This window comes from Aulonocara sp. 'chitande type north' Nkhata Bay, linkage group LG11 (assembly GCF_057382095.1).
Source record: "Aulonocara sp. 'chitande type north' Nkhata Bay isolate Kocher_YH1m ecotype deep benthic linkage group LG11, A_spYH_male_GT1.1, whole genome shotgun sequence".
Lineage (NCBI taxonomy): Eukaryota > Metazoa > Chordata > Actinopteri > Cichliformes > Cichlidae > Aulonocara > Aulonocara sp. 'chitande type north' Nkhata Bay.
Window position 1 is genome coordinate 10,584,278 of NC_141354.1, and position 12,716 is coordinate 10,596,993.

General features: G+C 42.1%; 1 protein-coding gene across 5 annotated transcripts in view; it reads right to left on the reverse strand.

Moving 5' to 3' along the window:
* rims2a (regulating synaptic membrane exocytosis 2a) overlaps positions 1-12,716 on the reverse strand; it is a 155,735-nt gene that overhangs the window by 53,111 nt on the left and 89,908 nt on the right. For 4 of the 5 annotated variants that reach the window (XM_086310518.1, XM_086310512.1, XM_086310513.1 and 1 more), the window contains 9 exons: positions 10,758-10,804; positions 10,361-10,473; positions 9,350-9,397; positions 7,215-7,345; positions 6,694-6,886; positions 6,223-6,376; positions 5,222-5,248; positions 3,722-3,790; positions 1,376-1,514 (listed from right to left, as the gene is read on the reverse strand). In XM_086310518.1, coding sequence (XP_086166644.1) covers positions 1,376-1,514; positions 3,722-3,790; positions 5,222-5,248; positions 6,223-6,376; positions 6,694-6,886; positions 7,215-7,345; positions 9,350-9,397; positions 10,361-10,473; positions 10,758-10,804 — 921 coding nt within the window. The remainder of the gene's footprint in view (positions 1-1,375; positions 1,515-3,721; positions 3,791-5,221; positions 5,249-6,222; positions 6,377-6,693; positions 6,887-7,214; positions 7,346-9,349; positions 9,398-10,360; positions 10,474-10,757; positions 10,805-12,716) is intronic. The other variant, XM_086310515.1, reaches the window with a different exon arrangement.

Consider the following 12,716-nt stretch of genomic DNA (forward strand, 5'->3'; position numbering starts at 1 on the left):
CCCTCTGCTCGACCATTAAACTACTTTAGACCGTTTAATAACTACAGATTTTTTTTACATACATCATTTCCCAAGAAAGTCAGAAAACATTAAGTGTTAAGAAAATAAACCAGCAAGGCTCACAGAAAGCTATGAAAGCCATTTTTTACAATATTATAGGATACCTGGGAGAATGCCAAATTCTCTGTGACATTTTCAACTGTTTTCAATAAATAACTGCAAGCTGTTAATTGAAGCAGCTGAAATACACTCAACAGAGCACCGTCCCAGACAATTTAGATAAGTGCATTTTCTGCATCTGACACTGATTTAGCTCCAGCTTCAGAAGTATCAAATAAAGTTAATTGGAAAGGGTGCAGGGTGGGCTGGGGGTGGGAATAGCTCCGACCAGGCGGTGCCAAGGCCACAATTGGACACTTGGAGCAATATTTTCCAAAGCTCACAGAAAATAAGTGCTGATGGAGGATAACTGACCACTCCCCCTTGACCACGTCTTCCATAAAGATAGTGAAATACAGTACATGCAAATCCTGTATAATGTGCTCAGCACTGGCAACATTTCTTTGGCTCCCAATGTTTCCTGCAGAATTTCAGTCTCTCGATTCAAACTTGTGCACTTGTCTTTCAGGAGTGTAGTCTCATCCGAGGCTGGTGCTCATGTGGAATTTTAGCTTGTGCCAATGCTATTTTTAACTCTAAGAATGATGATTTTAATTTAAACCACTACATCACATTAAAGATGAAAGTGCGGACAAAGAAGAAGAGTTTAAGGCAAAAGGCGTTGTGCTGTGGTGTATGCATACATAAACAGCTCACTGTGTACTTACTCGTCTTGCGCTGGTCAGCATTTACACATTCATGCTTAAATAAGTAGATGCATGTGCTGCACATAAGTGTGAGCTGAAGTGTATGCGTGTGTGTACCGGTCAGGTGTGCAGTTGTCGTCAGACAAACTGTGGTGCTCCACTCTAGCAGACGAACTGTACTGAGAAGGCCTAAGGTCAAGTGCTTGGTCCAGACTTCTGCTGTGTGACAGAAGTGGACTGATCACCCCTTATGTATGCTACATACTGCCCCCTGCTGTCCAAGAGGCACATGGCCTCATGTTTAACAGAGGCCATGAGAGGAAACGGGAGAGACGCTGCACACCACAGAGGGTTGAGGTGCTATTTTGAAGTAAATATAGCAACATTTGGTGCTACAACCAAAACAGGTGGCGAATTTGAAAGTAACCTGAAACAGCATGCGTTTCAGCTAAACTAGTGAACCTATTTTTTTGTCAATTCCAAAGCATGGAAGCACAACACTACGATGTACAAAAGACCTACCAAAAACTATACATGTCGGGCCTTTGGTGCATTGAGCAACTGGTTACCTGGAGGGTGGGGGAACGCTGGGAGAGCGCGACCGCACCCTGTTTATATCAGCTGACCGAGAGCAGTGGTTAGAAGACATGACCTGCTCGGGGACCGACAGCGTGGAGCTCTGGAAGTCTCTGCCATTTGGCCGGTAGTCTGTGAAAACAACAATGAATAAAGAGAAGCAGGGGGTGGAGAGAGCAGGAGAGAGAGGGTACAGCGTTATTTAAGCGATTCCTTTATTCCCTCACAACACCAGAGATGCTACTTGTATGCTTTTTACTTGCTTTTTACTTGAGTTATTTAACTAACTACATATGGTTAATGAACAATAATGAATGCTGCTTTTGCAGACTTAGTTTGACCACTGTCTGTAATAACTAAGAGGAGTAAAGCAAATCTTGGTCAAACTTTGCAAAGCTAAAAGCCATTCTGCACAGGTGACAGACTCATTTTGATATGCTGAGTCTTTATCGTACAAAAAATGAGGAGTGGGTTTCCATAAAGGTGTAAGTCATCTGCTGTTTTAACACTGTGCATTAAACATGAAAATAGCCTTTCAAAAGAATCTGAAAGATTATAATGAATTTTCACTGGTAGACTGATTAGTCCATTGAACTTGAAAGAGTTCATTAACCGATAATCAGACATGGCTAAGAGCCACGGTTAAGGTCAGTGCTTAGAACTATTAATGTTGATTGATATTCAATAGAGTGTATAGAATATTTAAAATGAGTTAAAGAAAAGCCTGATTCCAAGTTGGAAAAGATGGAAAGGTAAGAAAGAAATGTTGACCTTCACTTTAAAGGAGTCGCATGTTAATAAGATTTTCTTTTGTGTGTCGTAGATAGAATAAAATAGATTTCTTTAAACGTGTCAGGCTAAATGACCCATAGAGTAAATTGTCATATTCTCCAAGCCTACCATTTGTTTATTGACATAAACAAATACAAGCTACAAACATTTGAAAAAAAAAATGACCACAATCCACAATGTCTTCACTCCATTATGATGTAAATTAAATTTTCAAAGGAAAACATTTGTCATTTCTTTAAAAAGATGCTCCACTAGTGAGCTTCCTGCAGCGCAGCAATCAACTTCCATGCAAAGCCAAATTAAATCTATTCTTCCTCCTGACATGTTGCAGATGCAAAGAGGAGATTCTTTGTTGACAATTAATAGGTTTTAACAGGAACTGGCTGCAATGGTGCAGAAAGAGGCAAAAGAGCAGAGGGTTAAAGCAACATGAAACATGTTGCACAGATGTAAAAAGTCTTAAAAATGTTCAGTTGTAAGGCCCATTTGTCTTCTACAGTAGCTACTAGTAGCTATAGTAGCTGTACTGTGTGTACTGTATGTTCTGTAAAACAAAAGTAAAATGTTTTCTTCCCCATTTGAACTGTGGAAGCAGATAACGGCAAAAACCGCAGATGAGATGCAGTGGAGCCCGAGCAAAGGGGAGGGAGCAACCAGGGCTGAGTGAAGGGGTATTCCTTTCACTGTGGATGAAGTGAGGGGGTGGGGGTGGCTGGCATTGTGAGAGGCAGTGAGGGGCTGATGAGAATTTTAAAGAGGCTGGAGGAGGATTTCCCTCAGCTGCGGTATCATCGGCAGGCCGGTCTGAATGTCTGTGTGTGTGTGTGTGTGTGACACGCAGTTTGCTACAGAAACTGTCTATTCTCCTGTTTGTTTTCTCACATTTTTCCACTCGCTTCTTCTGTGTGGTGAGTGATGTGAAACGACCTACAAACAGTGCAGGTAGCTGTTTCCATCAAGCTTAATTGCAAAAAAAAATATAGCATGTCCCGTGGTCTTTTTGTGAAAACTGAGAAGGAGAACTAACGATTATATAAAGACAGGCACATGTTGCCCTCAAACGCAACCTTGTGCTTAAAATTTAAAGGAAGCCTTTTTTTAAGCCCTCACTGTCTTTTTCAGCATAATTTTTCTTCCTAGTTATTATTTCATGTGAGCAAATTTCAAGCACTTCTCAGTCTTTTTTTCCCCTTCCCCTGTCTTATTCTCTCTGGCTGTTAGCAGCTCTGTCTCTGCTTTTCTGATGCAGCGTGGGCGTGCTGCTGAAGCCTTAGCAAGGACAGCAACTAGCAGTGCAGAGGCAGACAAAAAAGCCCTCTGCTCCCTAACTGTGCTGCTGCTGTTGTTTGCTGATGGGTTGCAGGATCTTAGCCCGATACTGCGAGATGTGATGACGTGTGTAAGCATCTTTCCGGTGGCGACGTGAGTGAGGTTAGCTAAGTACATTATTAAGAATCGTAATGCAGCTCTGGTGAAATGGAGTGGATTCGATTCACTTACGCCACACAACGATGACCTTCTTAATATGGCCTTGAACTGTTTATTACCTGTTATTACCCCAACGCCGTCTTCACAATCATAGTCTGAGATCTCACTGTCACTTATCCTTTGGGATCCTTTGAGAGAAAGAAACAGACCAAAAGGCAAAGAAGCAGGAAAGAGGAGATAGAGGGGAGAGAGAGAGAAAGAGGTCATTTTCATTCCCTTTTTCATTTATTTAGATGTTTGTTTGTTTTTTTTCAAATAATAAGTCACCCCTGCTCTGACTGTAATGCTCACTGGTCAAAGTGAACCCTCCAACTAAAACAAATAATGCAGCATTTCGCCGCTCGATCCCAACAAGAGCAGCCGATCCTTCTTCATCTGAGCCGTGGCACTTTGAAATGGCGCAGTCAATCATTCAGTGCACACGTAAAGGTGGAGACGGGGAGAAGTGATAGGGCCGTGTAGCTCTTTCCTCATCCTTCCCCCGTAGCCTTATCACCCCCACTCCCCACCCAACGCATCCCCACCGCCTTCACCGTTCATTCAACTTAAATCAACTGGACACGTGTGCTTTTTCAGAAATGACAAGTGCTGCACTCTGGCAGTGCCGCTCCCAACCTCTCATCTCAGTTGGCTGAAAACTTTTTACAGCTGTCAGCTCTTTCACTTCACGCTAACACCAACACCCAGAAAATCGTCCTAGTGGGGGAGCGAGCCAGCCTCCCGTGGCTGAAAGAAGCAGCGGAGTGAAGCCGTATGGCATAACGGACTGCAGCGCAGTCCTCTTAAGCGTGTTAGGAGGTATGAGGGCCAAAGACTCTAACAATAGTAAGACAAGGGTCAAAAATATCCTATATAAAGAGTATTGTATATTTCATGCATGCAGATAATCAAATATTATTTTCCTCTTTTTATTTTTTTGAGTAAATATGCCAACTGTGTTAGAGGATTAGGCCAGTAAATAAGAAGTATCACAAAAGCAACACAGTCGCCTGCCGTTCTCAAGAAGATATTCACAATGAAGACACACAAACACAAGCAAAAGCAGAATGGGCAGAGTGTGCCAATGGTAATCTGTGCAACTGTTAAGAGGAAAATATTCATAATAGGCCAAATAACAAACAGTATACATGACAGAGGAGAGGCAGGTGGTCATAGGCCAATTATGTCTGTCAGGAGGGGCGGACAGCTCGGGTTTTAATAACATCACATTAGGACTGAATACAGATTGGCAGAATCTGGTTTTGGGTTACAGGGTGGGGGTTGTGAGGCAGTTAACAGGTGAACACACAGAGAAGGAGAGACCACTGTGTCCTAAATCTCCCCGTTTCCCCACAGCGTCTGTGGTTCTGCTGCTCTGTGTGGATAAGGAACGAGCGGTGTAAAATATACACCAAACCTCCGCACAGAAATCCACGTAAGGCAGCAGAAGCGTCAGCTGTTAAGGGGGAGGGGGGAAAGGGGTGGAGAATTGGGGCACAAGGGTGTGTGTTTAAAGAGGAGGAGGACGACACTCAGATGCTCCATAAAGCTGCAATGTCTGGCAGGGCAAAGGTCTTTACCTGAGTTGTGTGAATAAGAGCCTTTGTCTGTAAAAGCAGAAGCAGTAAGGTAGATGTGACATGGACAACAGAAACAAAATATGCAGAAATAACAACGGCCGTAAAGGCCTCGATGACCTGAAGCAGCAACAGAAAAGGCCAGCAGGCAAACAGCATGGGCACTGATCAGATAAATATATATGGCTCCTTGTTTGTTGAAACAACTACAAAAATCAGAAAGCTACCTATTGTTGTTTTCATTTATCTCAGTGCTAAAATTTAGATTTCTGAGTGTTCGGTGCCATGAGTCTGTCGCCACAGATATATTTGTATGATGGCAAGCTTCAAGTAATAAAAAAGGAATATAAGGAAACGCGCATGAAGACAAGCTACAAAACGCACACGAGTAAAAACCTCCATTGACTCTTTCTCTGATAGCTGCAGATTTCTCTCTCTTATCATGCCACAGCTGGTATAAATGTGTTTTTGCACTTAAGGCCACATTATTAGCTGCTGTCATTGCTTCACCTGTCTCATTGGTAGTGTGTGGCGGGGTGTGAGGAGGTGCATACGTAGCAAGGGCAGAGAACCATCAGTGACAGTAGAGTACATTAAACACTCTGATATTGTGCAGGGTGCAAATGAATTAGATAAAAAACAAACGTGTTTTTTAATCTTTCATTTATCGTAACCTTGCTTGAGTGTAAAGCTCGGAAAGCAATGTTTAAGTCAAGCATGAGTCATTAAAACAAAGACTCCCTGTCTCTCACTCAAAGTAAGGATTATTAATTTAACCCATGTAATGGACTGATAGTCGGTATCAGCAGATACCCGAAGCCAATGTATCTGCATTGGTATTAGAAAATCAGCTGACCTGCTTCCATCTCACACTGTGAATGAATGTCACATGTCTTTACATTACAGCAGGTAAAATGTTTTTCCTACAGGATGCCCACCTTCTGACTCTTATAGTCACTTTCAGCACATTTTGGGGCCATTTGAGCGACAGAGGTGTTACTCACTCTGCAGCCGCCGCGTTGGACTCTCTCCGTGGAGCTGCCGGCGCTGTGCGTTCGGGGAGGCACGTGGGAGTGGGATAGATGACACGTCGTGTGTTTGTAGCTTGTACCAGTGTGGCTCGTCATCGAGAAGAGCCGTCTCCAGCTCAATCAGGATCTGGCAGAAGTAAAAGGCCCAAGTAAATTTTCTCTCCTTAAAAAAGTGGCTTCACTCCAAATGTTTTAAGCTCACATATTTTTTTTCTCACTGATGGAATCAGGGCAAAGTAAAACATGCTAGCTTTTACAGAAAATGTAAATCCCCAAAAAAGCCCTTTCTGTCACTCACACGCCTATCCATGATAGGCAAGGACTGGACCACCCAACACTTTGTGATGGCCAGCAGCTTTCTTAAAGGCTTGACACCATTCAAGAGGATAAGCTGAGATACTGTTACTGAGTGTCTCTGTGAGGGCTTGGGTTTGGTTTTCTCACCTCTCCCAGGAATTCGCTCTCCTCCTCCCTCACCCTGGCTTGGTCCCACAATGTGATCTCCAGCATACGTTCCCGAAACTCCCGCCGGTGCACCGGCGAGTACATAAAGGTCTGGTTCCATTTGGGCTCTAAGGATTTCTTTACTGTTTTTGTTCTCCTCTTGCTTTTGTCACTGGAGGAACAATAATTCAAACTGTTTTTATTTACAATCATGATAGGGAAGAGCCACGAATACAACAAATCCATCACACGACACAGCACAGAGCACAGCACCACAGCATGCAGCTGCAGGGAACGACATGGCAAAGTGAACGTGCTAACTGCTTCTTAACGTCCATTTTCTGCATTCCTCATCAATACATAAGAATAAATTACTTAATAAGAAAATAAGAGCATAATTATGAAATAAACCTCACATCAATGCCTCCCATAAATTGACCTTAGTGCATAATCTTTTTTTAGTGTCTTTCTACCATCGGGGAAATTATGCCCTGAAATAGAGGAACTGTTTCTACTCTTACCTTCTGTCAGGGAGGAAGTAGATTTTGACGTAAGGGTTCCTGGGCCGGCCGTCTTCCCTGGGTGGCAGGTCTTTGGCACCCAGGATGGTGACGATTAGCTGATGGCCCACTTTGTCATACCACAGTTTGACCTGGGGGAGGGGGGAGAGCAGAGGCAGCCTGCTGAGAGACAGCTCAGGGCCAGCACAAATGAGAGTACATAAAGGGAATAATGCAGGAGAAGACAACTTCATCGAGTCCTCACATATGCATCTATATCCTTTTGTTGAGTTCAACACCTTTTCAATCAGTATAAGCCTCAGTGCGGGGTCTTCTCCTGTATTTACCCTTTAGGAAAAAGGAGGAGGGTATCCAATTGCTAGGATGTCATTTTCATAAACTAAAACTATATCAATGTTAAAATGGTGTGATAATGATTTTTAAAGATGCAAAAACTCTCCTTTTCGTGTTCTAATTTAATCCTTATGTTTCTTTTTTTAAATCTATAGTATTCAAGTGTGTCTGATTACAGTTTTTTAAATGGAACTGACCTTTACAGCTGGAGTGAATTGTAGTGAAATGCTAAAGGCAACATGCTCTAAAATTAACACTGTCCCACCATCTACCTATATGATGGCATCTCTAATAGGGTCCTCCCAAGTATTCAGTGGGGATCGATAACGAGAAATCAGTCATGCTGCTGCAATAGGAATCAAACAGTTCACGCTAAAAGAAAAGTATGGACTCCAGGAGAAAAAACTTAGAAGAAATAAAAGGCCAGCTGAAGCCTTAAAAGAAATCAGATGAAATGAGAAGTAAGACTTCTAAGTTCTGGTCCATACTTCATTCAGAATATGATTATGGATAGGGGTCTGCACTGTTTAAGAGGACTCGCCGTTCATGCAGCAATGCAGGAAAGAGCATTCAAGACAAGTCGAAACAGACAGCAGGGGGCTCATGGGAAAAACAAATTGTACCAAGTAATCTCTAGCCCACCAAAATGCCACATACTGCAAAATATGAATTCAAATGTAGAGTAAGATTCACCATAAAAACTAGCAACAATAAGTAAAACACCTAAATATACTACTGAGTCTGATGTACAGTGTGTCCAATACAGCCAACTAACAAGTAAGCAGTTTACTGAAACATGCTGGCTTTAACAACATTAATGTAGACACACACATAAACCTGAACGATTCATATGTTTGATCTGGAAAACACGCAGTGCACCCTTTCCTCTGCATGCTCTGTTACACACACCAACAATATTACCGACACATAGGATATGATGCTTAGATCTCGCTTAAGCAAAACAACACAACAGTGAAATAAATATCTAAGGTTTAACACAGGAATATTAACCCTCAGGCTATCTAAATCAATAATGACCATAAAACAGAAACCACAGAAAAGACAGAGTGATATTAAAGCAGGCAGCTTGTAGCAAAGAGAAGCCTTCCAGGCTTCGCTCTGTTTGGAGTTATTATTTGGGAGGTACAATTTGCTTATTCGTTAAATCTGGTATCTGTAATGGGGGAAATGCAGTTTTGGCTTTGGCTTTCCAAAGAGGATGGTGAACTCAGTATCTTTTCACTGCAACATGAAACCACACAGCCATCAGCTCAGATCTGCTAATTAGCATCACTTCAACTCGCACATGGGGGAGCCCTTCTGTGTATGCGTGCAGGGTTAGAGTTATCGAGGCCTGGGTTCACGTCACACTGAAGCAGGAGAAAAAAGAAAAAACAGAGATCTTTGTCCTAGAAAGATTGACAGAGACACCGACCAGCATTGCCATAGACACAATACTAAACTACTGTTTCAATTAGGTCAATCACTGAAGTCAGTCCAAAGACATCAGGCAATGCAAGAGCGTCTCTTAAAATAAGCTCCGATTAGTCGAGCATGCACTACTTGGGGATAATGATGTGTATGGGTTACAATGAGCTATAAGAACTCTAATCATAAGAATGATACCAAGAAATCAAATCAAGGAAAATGACACAATGCACTGCACTAAGAGGGAAACTCAAAGCTGCCATTTCCCCAGGAATGCATTTTCCAAAGTATGGAAACAGAAAAAAAGGCCAGTCAACAGTCAATGAGCAAAAAAAACCAAACAGAGTTTGTGCCCTTCACACAGGGCCCATTACCTGGACCCTAGGGGCAAAAGGCGGTGTTCTTCTACTAAGGCTTTGGCTCTGGATAAGCATAAATTAAACAGCAAAAGAAAAAAAAGAAAGAAAAGAAAATGCAATAAACCAAAACCACAAAACACAACAACTCACAATACACCCAAAACACAACAACAGAAATTTGTCATTTAGATGAAAGAATTAAGCCAGCAGGTTTTGTATTTTTTAAATTTCTGCTTTCTCAAAGATTACTCATCCCTGAGCTGCTCTGCCCTGTTCTGCATAGGTCCTCGGAGAAAATTATCAGCGGCTCACAATTAGATCTTTTTGTCTTTTAGACCTTTTTCTCCTCCGCCTCAAAGCTTGCGTCACAGTGACGTTAAACACGATTGTTATCCACAGACGATGCTTGATACAGACAGCTCCTTACTGTGTAGAATTACTCATCAAGGTCTTGCAAGGTTTATCCAGTGAGCTGAACTGTTTTAGTGATTAGTCCACTGCGAACTTCAAGGTCGGCCCTCTCATGAAAATCCAGAACTTTAAGCAGCGAGTGGATGAAAAGGCTGCGCTATACAGTGTAGGATATGTTTTAGTGGTGACCAAATACTCTATGAGGCTCTCATAAATATTGAAAGAGCAGGAAAAGCACATTCTTGAATCCTAAATTTAAGATTTGATTTATCTCATTTTAATGCAGCCTTTTTACCAAATTTACCCCAGGAGGGTTTTTATACTGGATAATGAACAACACACAACGTAATCTGATCTACAGTCCTGTGCTGGCTTGGTGATGGGCCAGCTGAACAGGCTGAGTGAGTTTGCTGAGTCTGACAACGTTTAACAAGGGTTTGAATTAAGATTTAAACTAAAAAAAAAGAAAATAATTGGTTGCATAATGAATCTGCAATGGGAAAATTATACTTACTAGCTCATCTATGATCTCAAAAGCAATTAAATCCTCTCTAACAATCCAATCCTCTTCCCGGCTTTTACATGTAGCCCATATGTGGAGCTGAGCTCACTTACTGAGAGCTGTCCTGACAGGTACTGGGGGGCGTCCCTCAGCATGCTGGGACTCATAGGAGAAGTGACAGAGATGGAAGGACGGTCCATCTTCTGAGACTCGAAAGAACTCGAACCTGGCAGGGCACAGACGACACAGTCAGATAATCCACCCATCTGTTTGCTGTTTGTAGTTTTTGCGCCACACAGGGAGAAAACTGGAGATTGTAGCAAGAACATACAAAGAAAGGAAACGCAAAAAGAGCACAAAAATCTTGCCATGTGGGGGAAGATAAAAAGGCAGGGTGACAAACGCAATCTGCGCCAAACAGACATTTCCTTCACTTGGTGTTTCTGGGATGATTAATAGGATCAAACGGCACACTGTCAAACCCACGGAAAAAATGTTGACAGAACTCACTTGATTCCAGTTGTGAGTGTGTGCTGTCTGGTATCCTTGGAATATCTCTGAAAAAAAAGCAAAAAAGAAAGTGAAAGAGTGTGAGAAGCAGGAGAGAAGGAGGGGGATGGAGCGGATCAATTTAAGCTAATACCAAATGCACTGCGCTTTAATGACCGTAAGCACCACATTAGTCTTCATTCACCCAACGGCCCCCTCAATGGCACAAAGCAGGTCAGACCTAGGAATCGACAAAGCAAAGGTGCCTCTGTCTTTCAAAAGCAATCGGAGTGTAGAGGATAAACAATGTGACGGGCTTTCAAGTTTTTTGCCGGCCGGCATTCTTTGGTGCCTTATGAGGCCAGAAATGGCAGAGCCGGAGCCAGAGGGAGGGAGGAACAGATGCTGAATAAACAGCTCGGCACAGCTCCTTCGCAAACACATTCTGAGCTATGTTCCCTTCAGATTCAGTCTCCACATTCCAAAAATATGAAGCTATTCTGAGTCACAGAGGCAGCTATGTGGCACAAACCTACAGATCTTGGCACTGTAATAGTTTTACAGCGAAATCAAATCAAATAGGTAAGAGATGTTGGTACAATCTAAAGTGTGATTCTTTGAAATACTGACTAATGCTAAAGTCCAGATTTATGCATGGTTTGCACCAACGTGAGAGTGAAGCAGGGACAAGTCTTTTATTGTTGTAGCTGGTATTTTGCATTTAGGAGTTTAGGAAGACAAAATACTGAAAGTATTTAAATGAAACTATATGAGTCACTAAGATTAGAGTAACAACATATCCTACAGAGTCCTGTAAATTCTGCATTGGTCAAAGCGGGAGAATGAATGCTCATACAAGTAGGTTTGTTTATACACTTAATATAGATTTAATATAACCTAAACTTTATGCTTTACATTTCACACAGATTTTCCCATAATAATAACTGCAGAGAGTACTGCAAAGTCTGTTTGTGCGTCCTCAGCCACACATACAGAGCTCTCCAACATCACTCCAAATATTTTTCATATCACGTCTGTTTCATAAAATACTGAAATGTCTGTCAAAATCCATCTATAAATGTGAATTGTGTGTCTCAGAGCTGTCTGTGTGTCCCATTCTATCCTTTGTTTTTAAAGAAATACTTGAAGCATGCATTTCCACACACAGCACAACAGGAGCAGAAGTTATACTCTGCTTCTCATCTGACTGGCTGTTAGACACAGATTCCAGGTATATGCAGTGGAGGTATGTGTAATAAAGCAGCCCCTCTCTAGATGAATCCCACTCTTGATCTGAGATGTCAGGATTCATCTAGAGCAGGGACGTCAAACTCATTTTACATCGTGAGCCACATACAGCCCAGTTTGAGCTTAAGTGGGCCAGACCAGTAAAAACTCCCCTTCTGTCAGCGTGAAGAAGTTTAGCCACACATGGAAATGTTTAGACATCTTAATAGAAGAAAAAAGAACTTCAACAGTAAATCTTCATTTTTCCACATGATAAAGAAATGTTGCTGAAGGAAATTGATTTTTTTTAAACTTTGGACCCACTATAAAACACAGAAACTTGTACTGGAGATAGGGAAAGGTTCAGGATATTTTTTGTTTATTTATTACTCGGTACCTTTTGGTGTAGTGTGAATGACCATGACCATTGAAGCACAGAATCTATTCCTTCCTTCACGTTTACCAAGGCCATCCAGTGGGCTGGAAGGGAGTCTTTGGCCCCCAGGCCATATGTTTGACACCCCTGAACCAGATAATTGCTTCTCCCATCACTGAGACCTCACCCTGTTCTGAGTACCGGTATGTATCAAAAAAAGAGTTTTTTTCTTATAGTGCCTCTCCTTGGTCTGAATTATCGTCCTGCACCATATTTAGTTTTATCATTAAACACACAATTCCTTTTCTGGGGGTCACAAACTATCCCAGCATATAGTGGGAAAAAGGTCGATGCCCTTGACAGATCCTAGTCCTGGC